Raw genomic sequence first — 18,866 nt, 5'->3', positions numbered from 1 at the left:
CCAACCTCAGTAGAATATTAACAGCCACCTTAATTTCTATATAGTAATTTGCAGTCAAAGACACAGATGTATTGCAAAAATGTATCAAGAAGGAAGACACCACATGAAAGTGAAGCAATAGGAACCAGGCTTCTTTTTGTCTAGCATGTTCCTGCTGTATCACAGACTCACCTGGAGTGAACAAACTGTTCAAATCACGTATAATTGCCCTAAAAGAAGGCCTGAAATCTGGCTCATAATCCATACAGTTGTTTATAAGGTTTGCAAGTTCTGTCCAGTTGGGGGCAGGAAGCTGGTGCCTATCTTCATAAAACTGTAGTTTCTGGAATTAAATAGATAAGTCATTTTACATTTTACAACCATTAGGGGTTACAGAAGCCTTAACATTCTCACCAGAGCAGCCAAAAATCACAGCTCTCAACCTAGGCTTGTTATCTCACTGAATGTATATCTGACCATTTTCCATCAAAAGAAAGGCTGGCATAATTTAGAGCAATCAGTTCAGAAATTTCCAGACAGTTACTGAAGGAAGATAAGAGAGATACGAGAAAAATAGCACCTCCTTTATTGGTAATTCCATGAAACCACAACTGGATGGGTCCAGCAGAGAATTGTATTCATCTGTGAAGCTGACTGAGCTCACAGTTGTAAAGGGCTTCATGATATTATGAAAGAATGTAGACAACAGGAAAGGAGGGCAACTTCTTAAATACTTAGATGGTCTAGGTAACCGTTGGAGCTTATTGTAAGAAGTGATTAAGATACTTGAGAAATCAGATCAGGCTTTGTGAGAAGGTTACAGTTCATTTATGAAAATAATACTACAAATCTTTTTGTAGCATAGGAAAGTATTCTTTTTGCTTCCAACTACAAAAGTGAATACATATGAAATAGTATTTTTATGGAATATGTTTCTCCTCCATCCCCTGCCCCTATTTGAGATAAAATTAATATTTCTTGTTTCGCTAAAATAGAATTGTCTGCAACACACAAAGTCTTACAGTATTTAAGATGTTCAATTCCTAGAATAATGTCAATTAAAATCCATGAATATTTTTAGGAATATTTTTTGTTTAAAGTGATACATTGCTACAACAAAGCAACAGAAATATGAACAAGATAAAACTGACAATACTGTACTTTGCCCTCATAAAATCAAAACAAATAACAAAATCAAACTTCAAATCATCTCTTCTGATCATTATATACCAGCAGAAATATCTTTTTCCTACAGTGGTCATGTACTACAACACTTTACATGCTGCTGTAGTTACAACAGCAGATGTTTTAAATTAGAAGTGGTCAAAGAACTGTTATGACTGCAGAGCCAGTAATACTTACCCTTGAAGAATCCAGTGCACTCAGGGGTTTGTCTCCTCCACTGCAGATTTCCCACAAAGTGGTACCAAAACTCCATTTGTCTGTGGCCAGGCTTAGTTGTTTGGGATTCTCAATACATTCAGGAGGAACCCATGGTATTCTCTCAAGAAGAACTGTGCAATCATACCAAGGAAACATGTTAAGATGAATAATACAACCAGAAAACTCCATCATATATTTGATTTGGTAAAAATCACTTTTATGTACATAAGTATTTCACTCCGTAACATGCTTTTAATAGTTTTCCAACTTTTTGTTCCTGCCTAAAAAAGCAAGTTAGAGAATATGGACAAAAATAAGAATCAGAGTGGGGCATCATGAGTTTTATTGTAAGATAAGCCTAATGGTATTAAATTGCCTTAACACCATTTCCACATTACACTTTTTCTCTGATATGTGTATTTCCCACAATGTTACCAAGACTTAGTAGCTACCACAAAGCAACTACATGTCAAAGAGTAAAAATTACTTTTGTAGCGATTGGCACATTATGGCACAGCAAAAGGCACCATGAAAAGGAATTTCATACTATCTGATTATTAAACTATTGATACTGACTGTAGTAACAATTTAAAACATGGGATTGTAGAGATGTGGATCTAGAGCTCCTTAAAATGAGATCGCATAAGATTAATGTAGGCTTCACATTAGAACAGGGAGAATTTAAATAGTTTATTGGAAAATGAAGGCACCACATTGCTTATAGGCTCTTAGATGCATTATTTCCTTAGGGATATATAAGATTGCCAAGTATGAAGTGTTTTAATTTTTCCAAAATTATTAAAAAGACCACAAAAAGAACAGTAAGGTTACTTCAGTTCCATTTGGATAACAATCTTATAGATTCTTTGGTTTTAATTAATTATGCTGTTTATAAATCACTGAAACAATCTCAATGGTGGATGATAACCTATTATTTTTAAAGTCATCAACCGGCTCCAGGTATTCACCAAGACATGCACTGAAGATAATTTTTAATTGCCAGTCAGCATTTTAAAAGTGTGTTTTCTTTCAGTTCTGAAAGTTTCTCCATGCTCTAAAATGCTCGGTCAATTACAGGACACTAAATTCAGCTGCTACGTGCAAATGCAACGGACTATATGATACATTCATATTGTAGCATACCAATAGTACTACCAGTGAAAAGAAGTTGAAAATGAGAATAAGCAGGGGAAAAAAAAAAAACCTCACACAATGGAGAATGGTGCCTTTGTTTTCTGTAGTTTATTTCTGATAAAGAAGATACACTCAAAACTGCTTGGCTAGGACTCCAGAGATTATTATAAAATGACAGATAGACAAAGAAACTTACTATAAGAGAAGTACCTTAGATGCTGGTCAGAAAACAAAACCCAACCCCAAACTTATTTTTCAAATCAGAAGCACTGAACAAGAAAGCTGACATGAAGACTTACTGTCTCTTGGCAAAACTGTAATACTGATGCCAGGATCACTTAGTTTTATAAATGGAAGGCTTCCAGACTTCCTGTCTTCCTCTCTGATAAGCAAGATGTTTTTTGCACAGACATTCCCATGAACAAGGCCTTTATCCTCCTATAAACAGAAATGCATCTTTTACATACCGACAAAAGAGGTCTTTTGGTTGAAGAGCTATGTAAAAAACAATACTGTACAGCATGAGGGAAACATCAGCAAATAAAATAATGATCATACAATAAGTTTATCAAACCTCAAACACTTCATCAGTTCCTCTCGAAGTTATGGTTTCCAGTCAATTTTCATTGTCTACCTAAAGTTTCAGGTTTAAAACCATCTGACGTATGTTGACTCAGAAGAATATTAATTTATCAGTATTATCCATTAAAATTAATGTAAGAACATTTAAAATCTCTTAAAGGAAAGACTCACCTAGTCACATACCCTGTCTCAGATAAATGGCCTTTATGTTGAATTAAACAGACTGTAAGGTTGGGACCTAATGCCCAAAAAGAATGTATCAGCAGTGTGAACAGTACAGTGTTTTCCCCTCCCAGTGGGTAACTAATAACACTATGAAGAAATAGTTTATATTCAGCATCATGAGCTTAGGTGAGAAGTCCAGAAAAGAGTGATTCATGGGGAAAAAAGTAGAAAACACGTTTCTGGAAATGTGTTTTTATTTCATGGTAAAACATGGAGTATTAAAAAAGAATGGGACATTCAATTACACTTTGTTCAAGATATAAATCTGCCCTTGCCTAGGTGTATGCCTAGCCTATTTCAAATACCCTTCAGAGTTTGAAGATTTGGGGTAACAGCTCAGCCTTTCTACATGCATTAGTCCGAAACACTTGAATTAACAAAATTCAACTACTTACCAGAAAATGCATGGCTAATGCCAACTGTTTAGCTACTTCCAGCTTCCACAAAATATTGATAATGTTTTTGTTCTTTTTCAAATATGTGTCCAAGGATCCAAATTTTACATATTCTTGTACAAGGATGTCTGATTTATAATAGTAAAAAAAGTAACAATTAAAAAAAAACAACAACAAATAATGAAATTTCAGGACAGATTCATGACTCTTAGTACCACTCTTTTTTGATAGCTTGTTGGTGATTTAACTATAACTTTGAAGCTACATGACATCTGAGTATTGCCACAAATATTCCGTGTTCTTTATACTTCTTCAGCGTGGGGAAATTTATGTAATTTCGTCTCAAATGCAAAATTACTAGACTTAGTAGCCTTTTAAAAATTAGGTAAAATACAATAAGCATCATTCTACCCTCACTTGAAAGGCACAATAAATAATGTTATTACTGACAAAGCATAGTAGTATACAGCAGTGAGTCAAATACCATTCAAGTCATTCACTTCTCTGTTGTTTACAATCTATATTCTTAGTGACAGATACAATGCTTTACTGACAAAAGATGCTCTTCTTAAAAACAGACTAGTTTTGGTCTGTTTTGGTACTACATATATATGACATATGTCTCCATGCAGTCACCCAGCAAGTAACGCCAGAAACAAGATCCATTCAAAGCGATGAAGTGTTCTCTTCATCACTTTCAACACAACAATTTCAAATTACAGGACTGAACTCTTGCTCTCAGCTGCAACATGCTCACATTGCAATAGTGAGCATTTCTTATTTAGTTTCTTATTTAAGCTCTAAAGACACTGGAAAACTACTGGTACTATATTTGCCTGTAATAAATAAACTGATTTTTTAACAAATTCATTTTACAGACAGCAAATTTATTCTTTTTTTTTGCAATTATGTGAAACAATTTTCATCAAATCTGTACGTCATGTAAACCACAGAATCACTAACAGCTGCTTCTTCCTACTTCTTAGTAACTAGCTCTTATTAAATTGTAATGTCTTTTGCCTTCAGAAACAGAACAATCTATAGAAGACAACCATGATCTAAAGGTGAAATAAGTAACTATATATATATATAAATAATTATTTTTGTCAATTATAAACTTGATCTATCCAAAATTTTATATATAGTCCCTGTGTGGGGTACAGGGACTACAGAAATAGAAAAAAACCCACTTGGGTTGTTTTTGTAAAGCTCGCACAAGTTCTTGGCAAAGCATAGTGCTGTACCTCTTCCAGCCTTCTAAGAGAGGTAATTCCTGATACAGAACCCACTCTCTCTTTTGGAAATTCTTTCTCTCTAATAATGGCAACCATCTACATAATATGATTATACGATTATTATAAAATGCTTTCTTTCATACAAATTTCTAATCATAGAAAAAAAAGGGTTTAGGGCAAACTGACATTTCTGCCCAAAGACTGCGTGAAGAGGAAATACTGCCAAAGTGAGACCCAGCAGTGCATATTTGGAGATAGCATACATGAGCATATGAAAACCATTCAAAATAAAGATTTCATTACAAGACAGTATAAATGTATTTCAGGTGTTCTTAAAAAACTCCCCTTATAAATACACAGTCACAAGGCAGCTAAACTGAAAAGACATTTAACTTCTGCAGACAAGGAAAAGATTTTATTGCTTTTAATACTTTGTAGTGGTTTTGTTGAAGTAATAGGACCTCGTGTTTTCAGAATGGGACCTCTAAACCAAACTTCCCAAAGCTATATTTGTGCTCATGAAGTCAGTACATGTGTGGAAAAGGGTTGCAGTTTCTGATCAGAGTAAATGAAGGTTTTTTGGGGTAGCCAAGCACTGCCCTTTCTTGCTAACCCCACTTTGATACAACATCGGGGGTGCAACTTCTCTGGCATCTCAAAAACTTGTTTCAGAGGTTCAGCAAGACTTTTCAAATGCGAGATCCTCAGACAGAACAGACATGACTCAGTCATTTACAGAGGTTACTATTCACACCGACTGTAGTTAAGACATTTCCCTTTTCTTTGTTATCACCACATTAACTAGTTCTCAGACACCAAGAGGAATACTACTGCAATGTAAACATGTATTAGCTGCCCAGCTGCTGTCTCTAATTGTTTTGTTTTGATGGTTCTTTTCTCCTGCTTTTCCCTGTTTTTTATTCACACTCTAATGAGATGTATAAAATCACTACAAAAAGATAATTAATTTCTACTTACTCTCTTCTCCACATACGCAGACTCCATAATTTAACACCAGATGTTTGTAAGAAAGCTGGCTCATCATACTTGCTGCCTCAAAGAAGGACTTTTTGGTAGGGGAGAGAGTGAGAAAAAATAAATATCAGTGAAAACAAATCCCTAAAATGCTAATAAATTTATTAAAATCATATGCATTTTTGAAAACATTTCAACTTCTATCTCATTGCAAAGACCCTATGGAACATATTTTATATTGTTTGTTGTTGTTTTATGGAAGTTTTTGTTTGGTTGTTTTTTTTGTTTTGAATTTTCTCAGTTGTGGGGTTTTTTTGTCTAATTTTTTTTTCTAAGTAACTGATAATCCACATTCCAGATGGGTTAGCAATCTCTTTTTTTCTGCAGGCAGATGTATCTCAACATTTTGAAAGGAATCTTTTCTTCAACGTCATTTAACTTTGAGAAGTTTACAACACACTATTCAGTTTCTAATTTATTCTGTCATAATGCACTATTCAGTTTCCAATTTATTTCTTTTTAGCATACTATTAAGTTAAAACAGAAGTATTATATAATTCATCCATTACTGCAAGACCTTATCAGGTCTTTGTCAGGAAAGTTTCAAATCCTTTTATTTCTTTAATAATTTTTTATTCTCTTCAGCAGTATCTCCAAGTACACTTGTGTACTGATCATTCACCCAACAAAGCAAGGTCAAAATGAGCACATTTTTCCTTCAGAAATATTTTTATTTCTATACTCTCTGAGCTTTTAGTAACTGATTCCACTCAACTTTAAAATGTAAATATATTACCCATCTTATTAAAATTTTAATAGGTTTATGGTTTCTTCATTGTTTTCAATTGTCCGAAGTGTATGCCTACACTGCTTATCACTATTAGCCATCTGAAATGTCTTTCTTTTTTGCTCACATTTTCATATAGATTTGTCTTACTACAAATCACTACTACAAAACACTACTACATCTTGTGAAAGTCTGTAAAATAACATACACAGTCTTGGGCTCAATTACATCACCAGTATATTAGTTTTTGCACAAAGGCATTTCAGGTTTGCTAACAGCTTCACTCAAAAAGTGGAAAGCCTCAGTGAATATGGGCGAATCTATATATGGCAAGAGTTTCTCATACATAAATACTTCTGATTTTTTATTACTTGATCCAAAATGTTGATTTCACTGGAGAATCTGTATGACTCCAAAACACTGAAAACAGTTTATCCAAAGAAAGTGATTTACCATAAATGCTGGTCCCTCATCTGTATGCAATGTACTCGTTAAGACAATTCTGAGGCCATACCACCTCTTCTGTGGTAGTTGTATAACTAAACTGTTCTTCAGTTCTCAGTGGGTAGCTCTGAATTCTCTGATGGGTGGTGGGGAGAGGGGAAATAAAATACATAGGTGTACTTCCCAAAGTCAGTCTCAAATCCATACTCCCAGTTTGTCACAAGTCCAAGAATGAGCTTGGTTAAACAATACAGCACTCTACTATATAACACATACTCATTTATTTTAAGAAAGGTAATGCTTTTGACAAATGTTATAGAAGAAATAGCACTAGACACCAACCTCAGAGTAGTTTCTATGCACTTTATCCAGCACCTTTAAAAGAACTTCAGTTTGATGGAGCTGGCCATAGTCTCCCACTTCTTTCCTTACACCTTTGAAAATCTTAGTAAATGTGCCCTGTCCAAGACTCTCCTCCTATAAGAAAGGAAGGATACAGACAGGAAAAAAAATCAGAAATATCTGCCTGTTTTGCAAAAGATCTCTTAAAAAAAAATCCCTAATTAACATATATGTAAATATTTAGAGGTGTGCTGGCTGTAGAGTCAAATTGATGGGAAAAAGAAGCAACTATATCAGAAACATCTTAAATCTTTGATTATTTCTTATTGATTCCTCAAGAATCTCAGAAAATAACTTGCTGCAAGAACCAGAGAGGAAGGAATTGATATTAAATATGTATTTAGATACCTCTAGAAGCAAACAACTGCTATTGCAGTCAAAAGGAAGCTTCTTAATTTTACAAAAGTAATTATTTGCATTGGTGGAAAATGAAAATAAATATTTTGTTTCCACAACTCTAAGAAAAGATTACAGCAAAATCTCCTGGCTCAGATAAGACTCTTTTAAACACATACAGAGGTTTTTAAAACTTGGCATGTATTAAACCCAATATCTGCAGTAGAAAAAGCAACTAATGGACTTACAAATATCAAGTCCTCATTGCGGATTTTGTGAAAGACCATCTGATTGACATTGTTGTGTCTCTGTAGTGTAGGTGATGAAGGTACATCAGAAACACTATTGCTTCTGAAGACTAGGAGATTTGATTTATCTGGGAGAAGAAAGAGGGAAAGGAAAACCACAGAAAATCTGTAAAATATAAAACTAAACCAATATAGTTTGAGAAGGATTAATGAGGGGTGGCTAATTCAACTCAAACAAGATATTACATCAAGAACAGTTTATTCAAAAAGCCATGCAATATTTAATTTAATTCAAAGTCTGATATTTTCTCATCAGCAAAAGCATCTAGGTTCACCCACTTATTTTATGTTTTTTAAGTATTCCTACTTTTGACAACATTCTGAAAATACTCCTACCTTCTTTCACATTTTAACTGCTGCTGTAATAACAACCAGGGATGGAAAAGGGGCTGAAAGTCACCTTCTTTTATATTACAGAGTAGAGCAGGTCTGATACTACAACTAAAGCTGAAAGGTATATCTTTGTGAGTATCTGGTAACACATGATAATATTTATTCATTAACTTATAATTCTGCTGCATATACATTTTTGGTTTCATACTGAATAAGTCTACAAAATTATTCTCTATAATGTGCATACATATTTACTTGTTAAATCTTTTCAAAGGTTTTGAATCCATTAGCTATTTTCAGTCAAATTTGAGAGGGGCAGAAGTGATACCAAATAGTCTTTTGTCACAACTTTTTCTTTAAGTAGGGACTTTGATAGAGTCTAAGACTAACCAATATTAACTGTAAGTAATACTACTTAGAAGCGCAGATGTTAACAGAATTCATAAAAGAGAAAGATATTAAGAATATTAAAGGTAGGCAAAAAAATTTAACATGAAGTCAAGAAAAACCTACTCCTCAGGCAGAAGCTCTATTCCCTGTGTATTTTCCAGTGTTAAAAAGAAGCTGAAATCACAGCACAGCTTTGGCATAACTCAGTTAAGATGTCAACAATGACAGAAATTCACTGACATTATTGGTTCCATTGCTTATGAAACCATACTCAGTGATAAATGATACATTTAAGTACTCTTTCCTTCTCAAGACATGAACACACTTGACTGAAGAAGAAATGCTGCTGCACACAATCCACTTCAATTAAGAAACCAGTTTTACTTCTAATCACGAAACTGGCTACCATGGTTACTTCTGGAAGACCATCTTATACCAAAATAAAATTTGGCAGGCACTGGGACTGAACACTATGACTAACAAGACAAACAAATAGCTCAGTGAAATTTAAAAAACCTCACACAAACACAGGTATCTATCTGAGAGTCATTTGTGTTAACTTATTTTTAAATCTTTAATCTAGAAGTTGAAAGCCTTCTGTTTAGAAATAATATTTCTCTTACCTTTGGGTTTTGGAGGACAGCATTTGATGAACTGGAAAATTATGCTGTCTGAACGGACAGTTTCTGTCTGGTAACAGGTCAAGAGATCCTTCAGATTACTAAAACTTCTCTTCGTTCCACTTAGATTATATTCTCCATTCTCGTTCTTTGTAATTAAGCAATGCTTATAATCTGTAGTATTGTCACGCTGCAGAGATTTTTTTTCCATTAAAAATAAAATTGATTAATATTTAATATTTGAAAGCTTATTTAAATGTATAGCACTCTATTAATTAAAGAAAGAATGCTCCAGCAAAATATGACCATAATTTGTTATTTTGTTCTCACTATGTAATATTGATTCTGAGAAAACATGACTCTGCTCCCATCACTGGAACTAGCATGCTGATGCTAGAGAAAAACAAATGTTAATGAAAGCTGCAAAGATGGAGCTGAGAAAACAGATAATGGATCCTAGGAAAAATCCTTCAGAGCTATTAATGAAAGCTTATTCACTCTGACATTGGGTAATATCAAAACAAAATTTTATTGGAAGCAATAGCCCAAATGGTTCTGCTCCATGTTCTTTTGGCAGGCATTTGGAGATCTCAGCTATAGTTCTGTTTTTCTGTTATCTACCGTACAGTTCTAAGAAATTAGTTCCTAGCACAGATTTTCAATATGCACTGAATTATTCAATGAGTCTTGAAAAGATACCATTAAACATTTTTAAACAAGATAAGCTCTTAATAGTGCGTTCCTGGTTCTTCACCTCAATACTGCAGCAAATGTTCCAACAAAATCTGAATCTCAAAAGCCTTCCAATGACTTGTGCAAGACTCAGAACAAGGGAAGAAAACTTGGGGCCAAGTCACTTAATGGCAATGGTAGGCTTCACTCACAAGCTTGACTCTCACTTTTTGCCTCAGAAACTGATATCTTGGTTTATAAAATTCCTTATCAAACAGTTAATTGACTGGACATAACATTTCTGTGAAACTGATGTTTACTTCTTCATTCACACATCAACACTGTTTTCTAATTTTCAGAGATGTACATATCTCTGTCAGTATTAGCAAACACGCTAGCTTGCTGCACACCAGCAGGAAACCCCATGTCCTACCTTGCCTACTTAAAACCCCAAAGGTAGCTCTGTTAATGTAATTAAAGAGAAGCCCACCCTTGGAACAAGACCATGCAATTATGTATCAGTAATATTGAGGTATTGTCTTATCACTAACTGCAATGTCATGTAGGAGGGGTACTTCTCATTCTTTACCTACGTGAGAAGTGCATGCGTTTTCAGGGTGGCTTTCTCTCTAGCTAACACCAGACATCCTCAGAAAACCTGTGCTGACATAACAGCTGACAAATAATATTGCTGGCCCAGTATTGGGGATGGGGACAGGACCCGAACCCAGAAGAACTTGTGAAGGAGACACTCTTGGATAATCAACTCTGTCTAAGTCAGTCCTATTGGTGAGGGGGGAGGAGATATGCAGAAATCCTAGGGAAAAAAGACTCAACTAAAAAAACCCAAATTTAAAAAAAATAAATCCATCAAACTGCTCCAGCTCCCAAATATTTACTACAGTGCCAAGACCCACGTCACCATCCCCAAGCTGTCTTCCCTCTTCCTGTCTTGGTCTCCTAGGCATATGGTATGTGCCATTAGCAATTCTTTACCAAACAAGCACTTTGATGTTGCTCACAAGACCCTGAAGGTTGGCCAGTCTGACAGAAGTAGCTAAGAATACACACATGACACAAACATTCTGGAGGGAAAATTCAGAATCATTTACTGAACACCCCAGGCTTATCATTACATCACAATAAAGATTAAACAAGTACTATTTAAGGTAGAATACAAACCTCTATAGCAAAGGTAAGGAAGTACTTTTTAAAATCTTTAGGACTGCAGCGAAGGACGTAGAAACCAGTCTGATTACCTGCTTTCTTCAGTTTACTGATAGCGAAGTCCATGCTATAGTAAAAAAAATATGTTTAATATCATATAATTTCAAAATCCAGGAATATCAGAGATTGGCTAATGAGCAATATTAACAAATACCTAATGTAACAACAATTCAAACTTGCAATTTTTTACAGCTTCCTTTAAATTAATCTTTTTCCCCTTTTTCAATATTTAGGGTGTTCGCTCATGTATTTTGCAAAGTGAAAAATAAGAGGAAAAGCACTTCATGTTACATAAAAGCACATTTTAAGATGTCCATCACAGTTCACAGTCAACTAAAGCTCATCTTTCAAATATCACATTGTTAAATTGCTAAAAAAATTACTTACAAAATTGGTCCATGACAGTTGCTTTGGATATTTTCCAAGACTGATGGTGGTGCTACTTCTTTACAGAGATAATGATGGGCATCTGCAGTTAATCTGTAATATCCATCAATTAATGATACAAAGGAGAGAGCTTCTCTTAACGACTGAAATTCAGCCTCCTGTTAAATTGACACAGAACAATGGTGGAGGGGGAGGAGAGAGAATTTAAATTTTTAGTAGGCAACAGAAAATTCCTGGATATGCTAGCAGTATACAAGCTACACACATATGCATACATTAAAGACATGAATAAAAGTAATTTTTAAGTGCTGTTTGTATGTTCTACCTTCTTGTTGTCACTCAAAACTTTGTAACAATCTTCAATGTTCAAAATCAAACACAAACCAAACAAAACAGAGAAGACGTGGATACCCTATCCCTGGAAGGGGCTTTGAGCAACCTGGTCTACTGGAAAGTGTCCATGTCCATAGTGGGGGAGTTGAACCTACATGATCTTTAAAGTCCCTTCCAACTCAAACCATCCATGATTCTATGAAATCTGCCATTAAAAAAACCCAAACATCTTATTCTAAATATATGAAACAGCAGAGGAATGCTGACATGAGAACATTTGAAAGGGAAAAACTGAGTAGATACAACTCAGCATGGCAGACATCTACTTCACTGCCAACACAGTGTTTCTCTTCTTCCTAAAGGAAAGCCTTCACTTATCAAAGATTTATATGACTGCCTACAAGTAGCAAAGAAAAATCTCTGGAAAAGTACCTGCCTGGAAACCTAACTACTAGTCAGCAAAGCCTGGCATCCTGAGCTGGATCATAGAGAGAAGCTCACCTTTGACTACTAGAAAGACAGGTACACTGCATGGAAGCTGGGAGAAAAATAATGTGGGCAAAGGAAAATGGGTGTGGAAAAGGTCTATTCGCAGTATAACGAACAGGTAAGAGCAGAGCAAAATTAAATCTGTCTGTAACAACATATTTATTACTGCAAATAAAGAAAAATAGAGAAGCATCTGCCATTTTCTGAGTCACCCTAGATTTCATTCAGTAAGTAGTGCAGCCCAACAGAGTGGGCTTTAGTATGTGCTGCACTAGTTTCCCTGTGACAATGGGGACCCACTTAGCACTTGAAACCAATTCTTTGGCAAGTTCCTTGCTAGACAGCAATTAAAAAAGCTGGTACTTTTGAGCAGGTGCCAAGAATTTGGAGTCTTGAAACTCCTTATTAAGAAGAACAGGAAACAGCTGCAGCCTGTGATAAAGACAACGGTGAGGCAGGCTGTGCCTCTGCAGCCCATGGAGGTCTACTGTGGAGCAGATATCCACCTGAAGCCCGTGCAGAACACCACACCGGAGCATGTGGATTTGCCTCAAGGAGGTAGTGACACCATGGAAGCCTGCACTGAAACTTGTTTATTGGCACTATGGAGCCACTACGGAGCTGTTCCTGGAGGACTGCAGCCCATGGAAGGGACCCACGCTGAAGCAGTTCATGAAGAACTGCAGCCTGTGGGAAGGATTCACACTGGAGAAGTTCATGGAGTACTGTCCCCCCATGACATGTCAACACATAAGCCTTTCTTTGTATTTTCTCTCCCCTATACAGCTGAGGGAGTGATTAGAGCAGCTTTGGTGGGCACTTGGCATCCAGCCAGGGTCAATCGACCACACAACTCTGTGACAGTTATACCTGCTGGAAAATCTGACTCAAGTGCAATATTGGAGTTCAAACAAAAACCCTTTTACATTCGTGTATAAAACACTTTCTTAAGATCTTCTTCAAAGAATCTTAAACAGTAAAAGCAATGACCTTAATTTTGTCCCAATACTTGGGTATCATCATTCCTTCAGAGAAATTTGAAGCCTTTTTCAATGTGTTGGTCTCTAGCAGAGAGCTTAGCATGATGCCATGGAAACAGTACACTTGAGAATTAAAACAACAGACACAGGTTCAAGACACTAATAACAAAAGAATCAATCTGTATATCAGAAATTTTCCTCAGATATAAATATCCCTTTCCATGCACAGAGCTTTGAATGCAGAAGACCTTTACTGTTCAAATACACCACTTATGCTGCCGAAATGCATTTAGTTCTACCTCATGCTTAATTAACACAGTATTTGGCTATAAAATACTAAATACACAACAATCACACAAGTCTGCTCAAAGCAACATCTATTTGAAAGAACAGCAATCAAAGTAAACAGACCAGATTCTTGCTGTCTTGTTTGTGAATAGTGACAATTCTTCTCTCACTGGAGCCTTCTTGGCTTGCCTGTTTAATGCTGACATCAATGATATCAGGAAAATCACAGTACGTTTGTAAATCCTGCAACAAATATTGGGTACATAATGTAGTAATAACATAAATGGCAATTAAAAAACCTCATCTATTTGCAGCATTGGAATTCCTACAATTCTGAACCTGTAAGCTGGCAACAAAGAGGATCATAAAACATTCAACATGCAATTACAAATAAATAAAGGATTTTTGTGTTTATGGAACCATCACTAGGAGTGTAACTTAAAGAATATACAGAGATCCAGGAACCGTGAACAGAAATATCCATACATAGGTTTGACTTTTTACAATTGTAGATATTTTTTTCCTCTGTAGTATTTTGCAAGAATTAACAATGGAACATTTTGATTACTGTTTTGAGAGCTACAAAATCTGCTAGCAAAGAGATGGATTTAGTGTGAATGAAGAAACAGTAAGAGAAAGTTGTCCTATTAGCCATGGTCATCACTGACTAGGTAACTTGAAGAACAAATCCTAACTAAACAAAAATCTAAGATACTTTTTTTTTGACAGCAAGTACAGGTACTTTTTGATACTATGATATTCTGTACCACTACTTTCATTCTTTCACAAGTCAAATTACACTGTCATAAAAATCATACTTTGTTTTATTTTCAGTAGAACTTCAGGTGATAAGTAACAGCTCTAAATAAAGCTAGATTTATGTATCCAAAATTATTCTTCCTAAGCAAATAGATTTTATTCAAATCAGACGACCTCAATTAGACACATAAATAATCTCAAATGCATTGAAGGTTCTGATGCTTAATTTGATCATCTGGTTGTTGAAAATGTGAACTTGCAGAATAAATTTCTACCCAATTTACCCCACATATGTCATTCTATACAAATAAAAAAAATTTTGTTTCAATTCAACATCTTAATAAATGTTCATCAGTAAAGTTTGCTGAAACAAGAGTTATGATCACATTTACAAGCAGCCATACTGGTTCACTGAGTTTTCATAACCAACCTTATAAACAGTTTCTGTACCATTGAAAATATATGAAGTCTCTCTCAATAATGGAATGATAATATTTTTAATTATGAAAAAATAATTTGGCAATCTCTATAGGAAAGATGATCCGCTTAAACACTACTGTTACTAAAGGCCTGGTTGCCAGGCCTAAACAGGATAGTATGCATGAATTGTGTACAAATTATCTAAGAACACCACACTTTAAAAAACCTGGGTATGTAATCAGATTTATTTTTGTTAACTATTAAAAAAAACCTCCAGCATATATTATCTTTACAAATTATTACAGCACACGGTAAAATACAACCTTTTGTAGTTTGGTCTTGACTGCTATATATTATGAATAAAAAGTAGCAAACAGATGCATTTATTTTGGAAAACTCACATGTGCTCCCTTTTGCATTTACTTTTACCTTTGGGAAATTCCTGCACTCTCAATGTATACTGCTATAAGTTTGTATCATGTTTTGGTAAACTCAACATAATGAACAGTCACGATGGGAAGTCACACACAAAAGAAATAATACTGTTAAATAAAAACGCAGCAGTACATGATTACTAACACTTATAGGAACCATTTAGCATTTAATTCCTGAACAAAGACTAGATGGATTCTGCAGTCACAGAAATGTCACTTTAAATTTGCTAACTCAGATACTGGTAGGAGTCTAGCTGCAGCAGGAAAGAGGTACAGGGAAATTCATCTGGTGTTTGGAGTCTTTAAATCCCTTCTTTCAAAGATAATTTGAGGAATTTGTGCATTTTATTATACTTGGGGAAGGGTCATTACTTTTCCACATTTTTTACAGTCATGAAGGTCCAGCACAATTTTTTGTATGTCAAGCACTGAACTATTACATGACTTTCTTCTAATACTTCAATAAAGAACTAATTTTAAAATCCTGCACTGTTTAAGACAATATATTTCTGTGATCCTCAGCCATATGGAAATTGTATCATTACTGTGAAGTACCAAATTTACTTGGGGTAAATTAGAACTTCTAACATAAGCTAATTATTCTGTTATATGACAAACTGCACAGTTATTAAAATAATTCTAAAAAATTACCTGCTCTGCAAGTGTCTCACAGTCTTTAAGTTTTCCTCTCGAACACTGAATTCCACCATTTCCAGTTATGACAATGGTTGCAAAGCTTTCCTCTCCAGGACCTCCACCAGGTTCTTTTACTTCAAAAACCTCTGAATAGAAGGCAGACTGAAGGGTTTCCAGATTTATAAGATACTTAAGTTTCAAGTTTCTGGCAGTAGCTTTACATTGGCCAAACTGTTGTATAAATTTGCGGAACCTGTACCTTATTCTTTTTCGTGTCAAAATGTGGTAGTCTTGGATTTTTGCTCGCACACATTTAGGTAAAAATGTTTTGTAGCTGTGAATACATAATCAGAAAAAAACTACTGATTTTATCCATTAAATACAGCAAAGATCATTACTTCTGTGCTAAACAAGTCAACATGAAAATATCTTCTCCTCTAAATGTACCCTTATTTTTTAAACTGTAGGATAACAAGGATCCTTCAATCTATAGTATGCTCTTTCAAATACAGCCCTGTGTTTTTTTCCATTTTTCCCTTTTCCAGTTGCAACATATATTACATAATGCATTTTCCATAAATCTAGAGATGTCTATTCTTTCGTTAGTTCAGTTTTGAGGTAAGGCAGCAGAAGTTACACAGTTGCTTGGTTTGGTGTAGAAGTTGGAAAGACAATACTGCACAGGTAGATGCAACTATATGGATAAAGGACAAATTTCTTGATACAACACTGTGGTTGGTTATCACTGAAGTTCCTATATCACAGTCCACAGTCTTTATCAGAAGCAGAAGAATTGCAGTTACTAGCTGCAACAAGCTGGCCAATTCGTTGTCTCATTCTGTTTTTATCTCTTCCTGCTAGGTCTCATAAAAAGACAAACATCAAGCATTAAGTACCAAGCAGGGACAGAATTAACTCAGCTAGAGCAGAAACTCATTAGGTTGATACACCAAAGTGAATTCTTTTTTCCAGGCTTAGTAACTCAGGCTCCCATATGCCTCCTCTCTCATGTCATGTGCTCCAGGCTCTTAACTGTTTTGTGCAGATCTATGCTGAACTTGCTTGAGTTTATCATTAGGTTGATACACCAAAGAAGGCTCAAGTAGGGTGTTCTACTAATTGTCTTCAATCAACGGAGAGTTACAGAAAAGACTGAATTATAGTTCTCAGATATGCACAGTGAAAGAACAAGAGGCAACAGAGGATTATCAGTATCACAAAGGAAACTCATTAGATACAGAAAAAAATCTTCCTCCATGAGCATGGTCATGCACAGGACAAAGCTGCCCAGAGATATGGTGGAATTTCCAATGTCTGGACATTTTCTGAACTTTACTGGATGAGGGCCCGAGTAACTTCATCTAACTTTGAAGTTGGCCCTGAACAGGGGGTTGGATCTGGTGACTTCCAGAAGGGTGTCTCACCTCAAATTATTGCTTACATACTTTCCCATGTAACAAGCTGCTGCCTTACTTTTCATTAAGAGAGCCAAATCTACGTCCCCAAAACATGAATGGCCATGATGATACAAGTCTTCTATTAATTTCTAGTTTACACTATAGGTAGATTTATATAACCATTTGAATACATCAATTGCCAGCAGCTGAACATCTCCTCCCAGATGTTAATGTGCAAAAATACTGTTTTTAGATATCAGATAGGTGTGAAAGAGTTATGAATTATGGAGTTACCTGACTGAATTGTAAATAGCCAGTGGGGTTTCGTCCTTTTCTTTGGCCACTCTCATCATATCTAGAACAGCCATTCCAAGGCATTCTTCTTGTGTTTCGTGAGTAACAGGCATCTGTACCCATCCCTCCAAAAAATCAGCTCGCCACTGAGAAAGAACGCAAGAAAGCAAATTAAAACTATAGCACTGCTGCTTATCAATAAAAGGGGCTTGGGCTGCAGTTGTTGGGGAGTTTTTTGTTGTTTTGTTTGATTGTTTAGGTTTGTTTTGTTTGGGATTTTTGTTGGTTTTTTTTTTTTAAAGACTCCATTCTGCTGAATGAAATCCTTCATCCACAAAACGATGCACTTGTTCATAAGCAATACTATCTGCCATCATGCTTACAAATGCCGTTTTCAAAATATTTTTGTTTCAAATCTCAGAAAGGTCAATATGAGGAGGATGTTCTACATTGTGTCAGTTCAACCTACATACTCTCACTGCTCCCCCTAAAACTGCCATTTGAGCTTCATCTCTCCAAACATACAATAGGACATGGAATTTAATTTTCATCTCAAGTAGGCTTCAAGCTGTCAAGAGCCTATACAGTTACTATCAGAAGATATAAAGGGAATAAATACTGACAACCTTTACCAATCTCCATTAAAAAATAAGCAAGCAAATCTTACCTGCGCGAATAGATAAGACATGACAAGATCATCAAGAACAGGGCTTTCTGCACCGCGAAGAATGCCATACCGATACGCTCTGTTGGTGCCACTGCAATACCAGTGCGGAAAATAAAACCTGTTGGGAAATAGATTTAAGGAAAAGTCAATAAACAGATACTTTTGCTTACCAACTTCAGACATCATTGTTCTCATATACATGTAATTAGTGCTGGCTGCTTTGGAGGAGCACTATGAAATCCCAGTTAGTCAACAAAGGCTTCAGATCCAGTTCATGGTGTCTAACTACTACAACATTTAAGCAGAGTGATAAACCATAGTGATAGGAATGAGGACCTTTGCAAAGTTATTCTCA

At 35.4% G+C, this 18,866-nt stretch overlaps 1 protein-coding gene across 6 annotated transcripts in view; it reads right to left on the bottom strand.

Moving 5' to 3' along the window:
• JAK2 (Janus kinase 2) overlaps positions 1–18,866 on the bottom strand; it is an 85,744-nt gene that overhangs the window by 17,273 nt on the left and 49,605 nt on the right. For all 6 annotated transcript variants that reach the window (XM_064642226.1, XM_064642229.1, XM_064642228.1 and 3 more), the window contains 14 exons: positions 18,512–18,629; positions 17,845–17,990; positions 16,169–16,487; positions 14,028–14,147; positions 11,815–11,972; positions 11,383–11,494; positions 9,532–9,718; positions 8,126–8,253; positions 7,482–7,616; positions 5,912–5,999; positions 3,699–3,826; positions 2,796–2,934; positions 1,342–1,493; positions 172–322 (listed from right to left, as the gene is read on the bottom strand). In XM_064642226.1, coding sequence (XP_064498296.1) covers positions 172–322; positions 1,342–1,493; positions 2,796–2,934; positions 3,699–3,826; positions 5,912–5,999; positions 7,482–7,616; positions 8,126–8,253; positions 9,532–9,718; positions 11,383–11,494; positions 11,815–11,972; positions 14,028–14,147; positions 16,169–16,487; positions 17,845–17,990; positions 18,512–18,629 — 2,081 coding nt within the window. The remainder of the gene's footprint in view (positions 1–171; positions 323–1,341; positions 1,494–2,795; positions 2,935–3,698; positions 3,827–5,911; positions 6,000–7,481; positions 7,617–8,125; positions 8,254–9,531; positions 9,719–11,382; positions 11,495–11,814; positions 11,973–14,027; positions 14,148–16,168; positions 16,488–17,844; positions 17,991–18,511; positions 18,630–18,866) is intronic.

This window comes from Pseudopipra pipra, chromosome Z (genome assembly GCF_036250125.1).
Source record: "Pseudopipra pipra isolate bDixPip1 chromosome Z, bDixPip1.hap1, whole genome shotgun sequence".
Taxonomy (NCBI): Eukaryota; Metazoa; Chordata; class Aves; order Passeriformes; family Pipridae; genus Pseudopipra; species Pseudopipra pipra.
The sequence above is the reverse complement of the archived record's forward strand: the minus strand, read 5'-3'. Positions and strand labels throughout refer to the sequence as shown.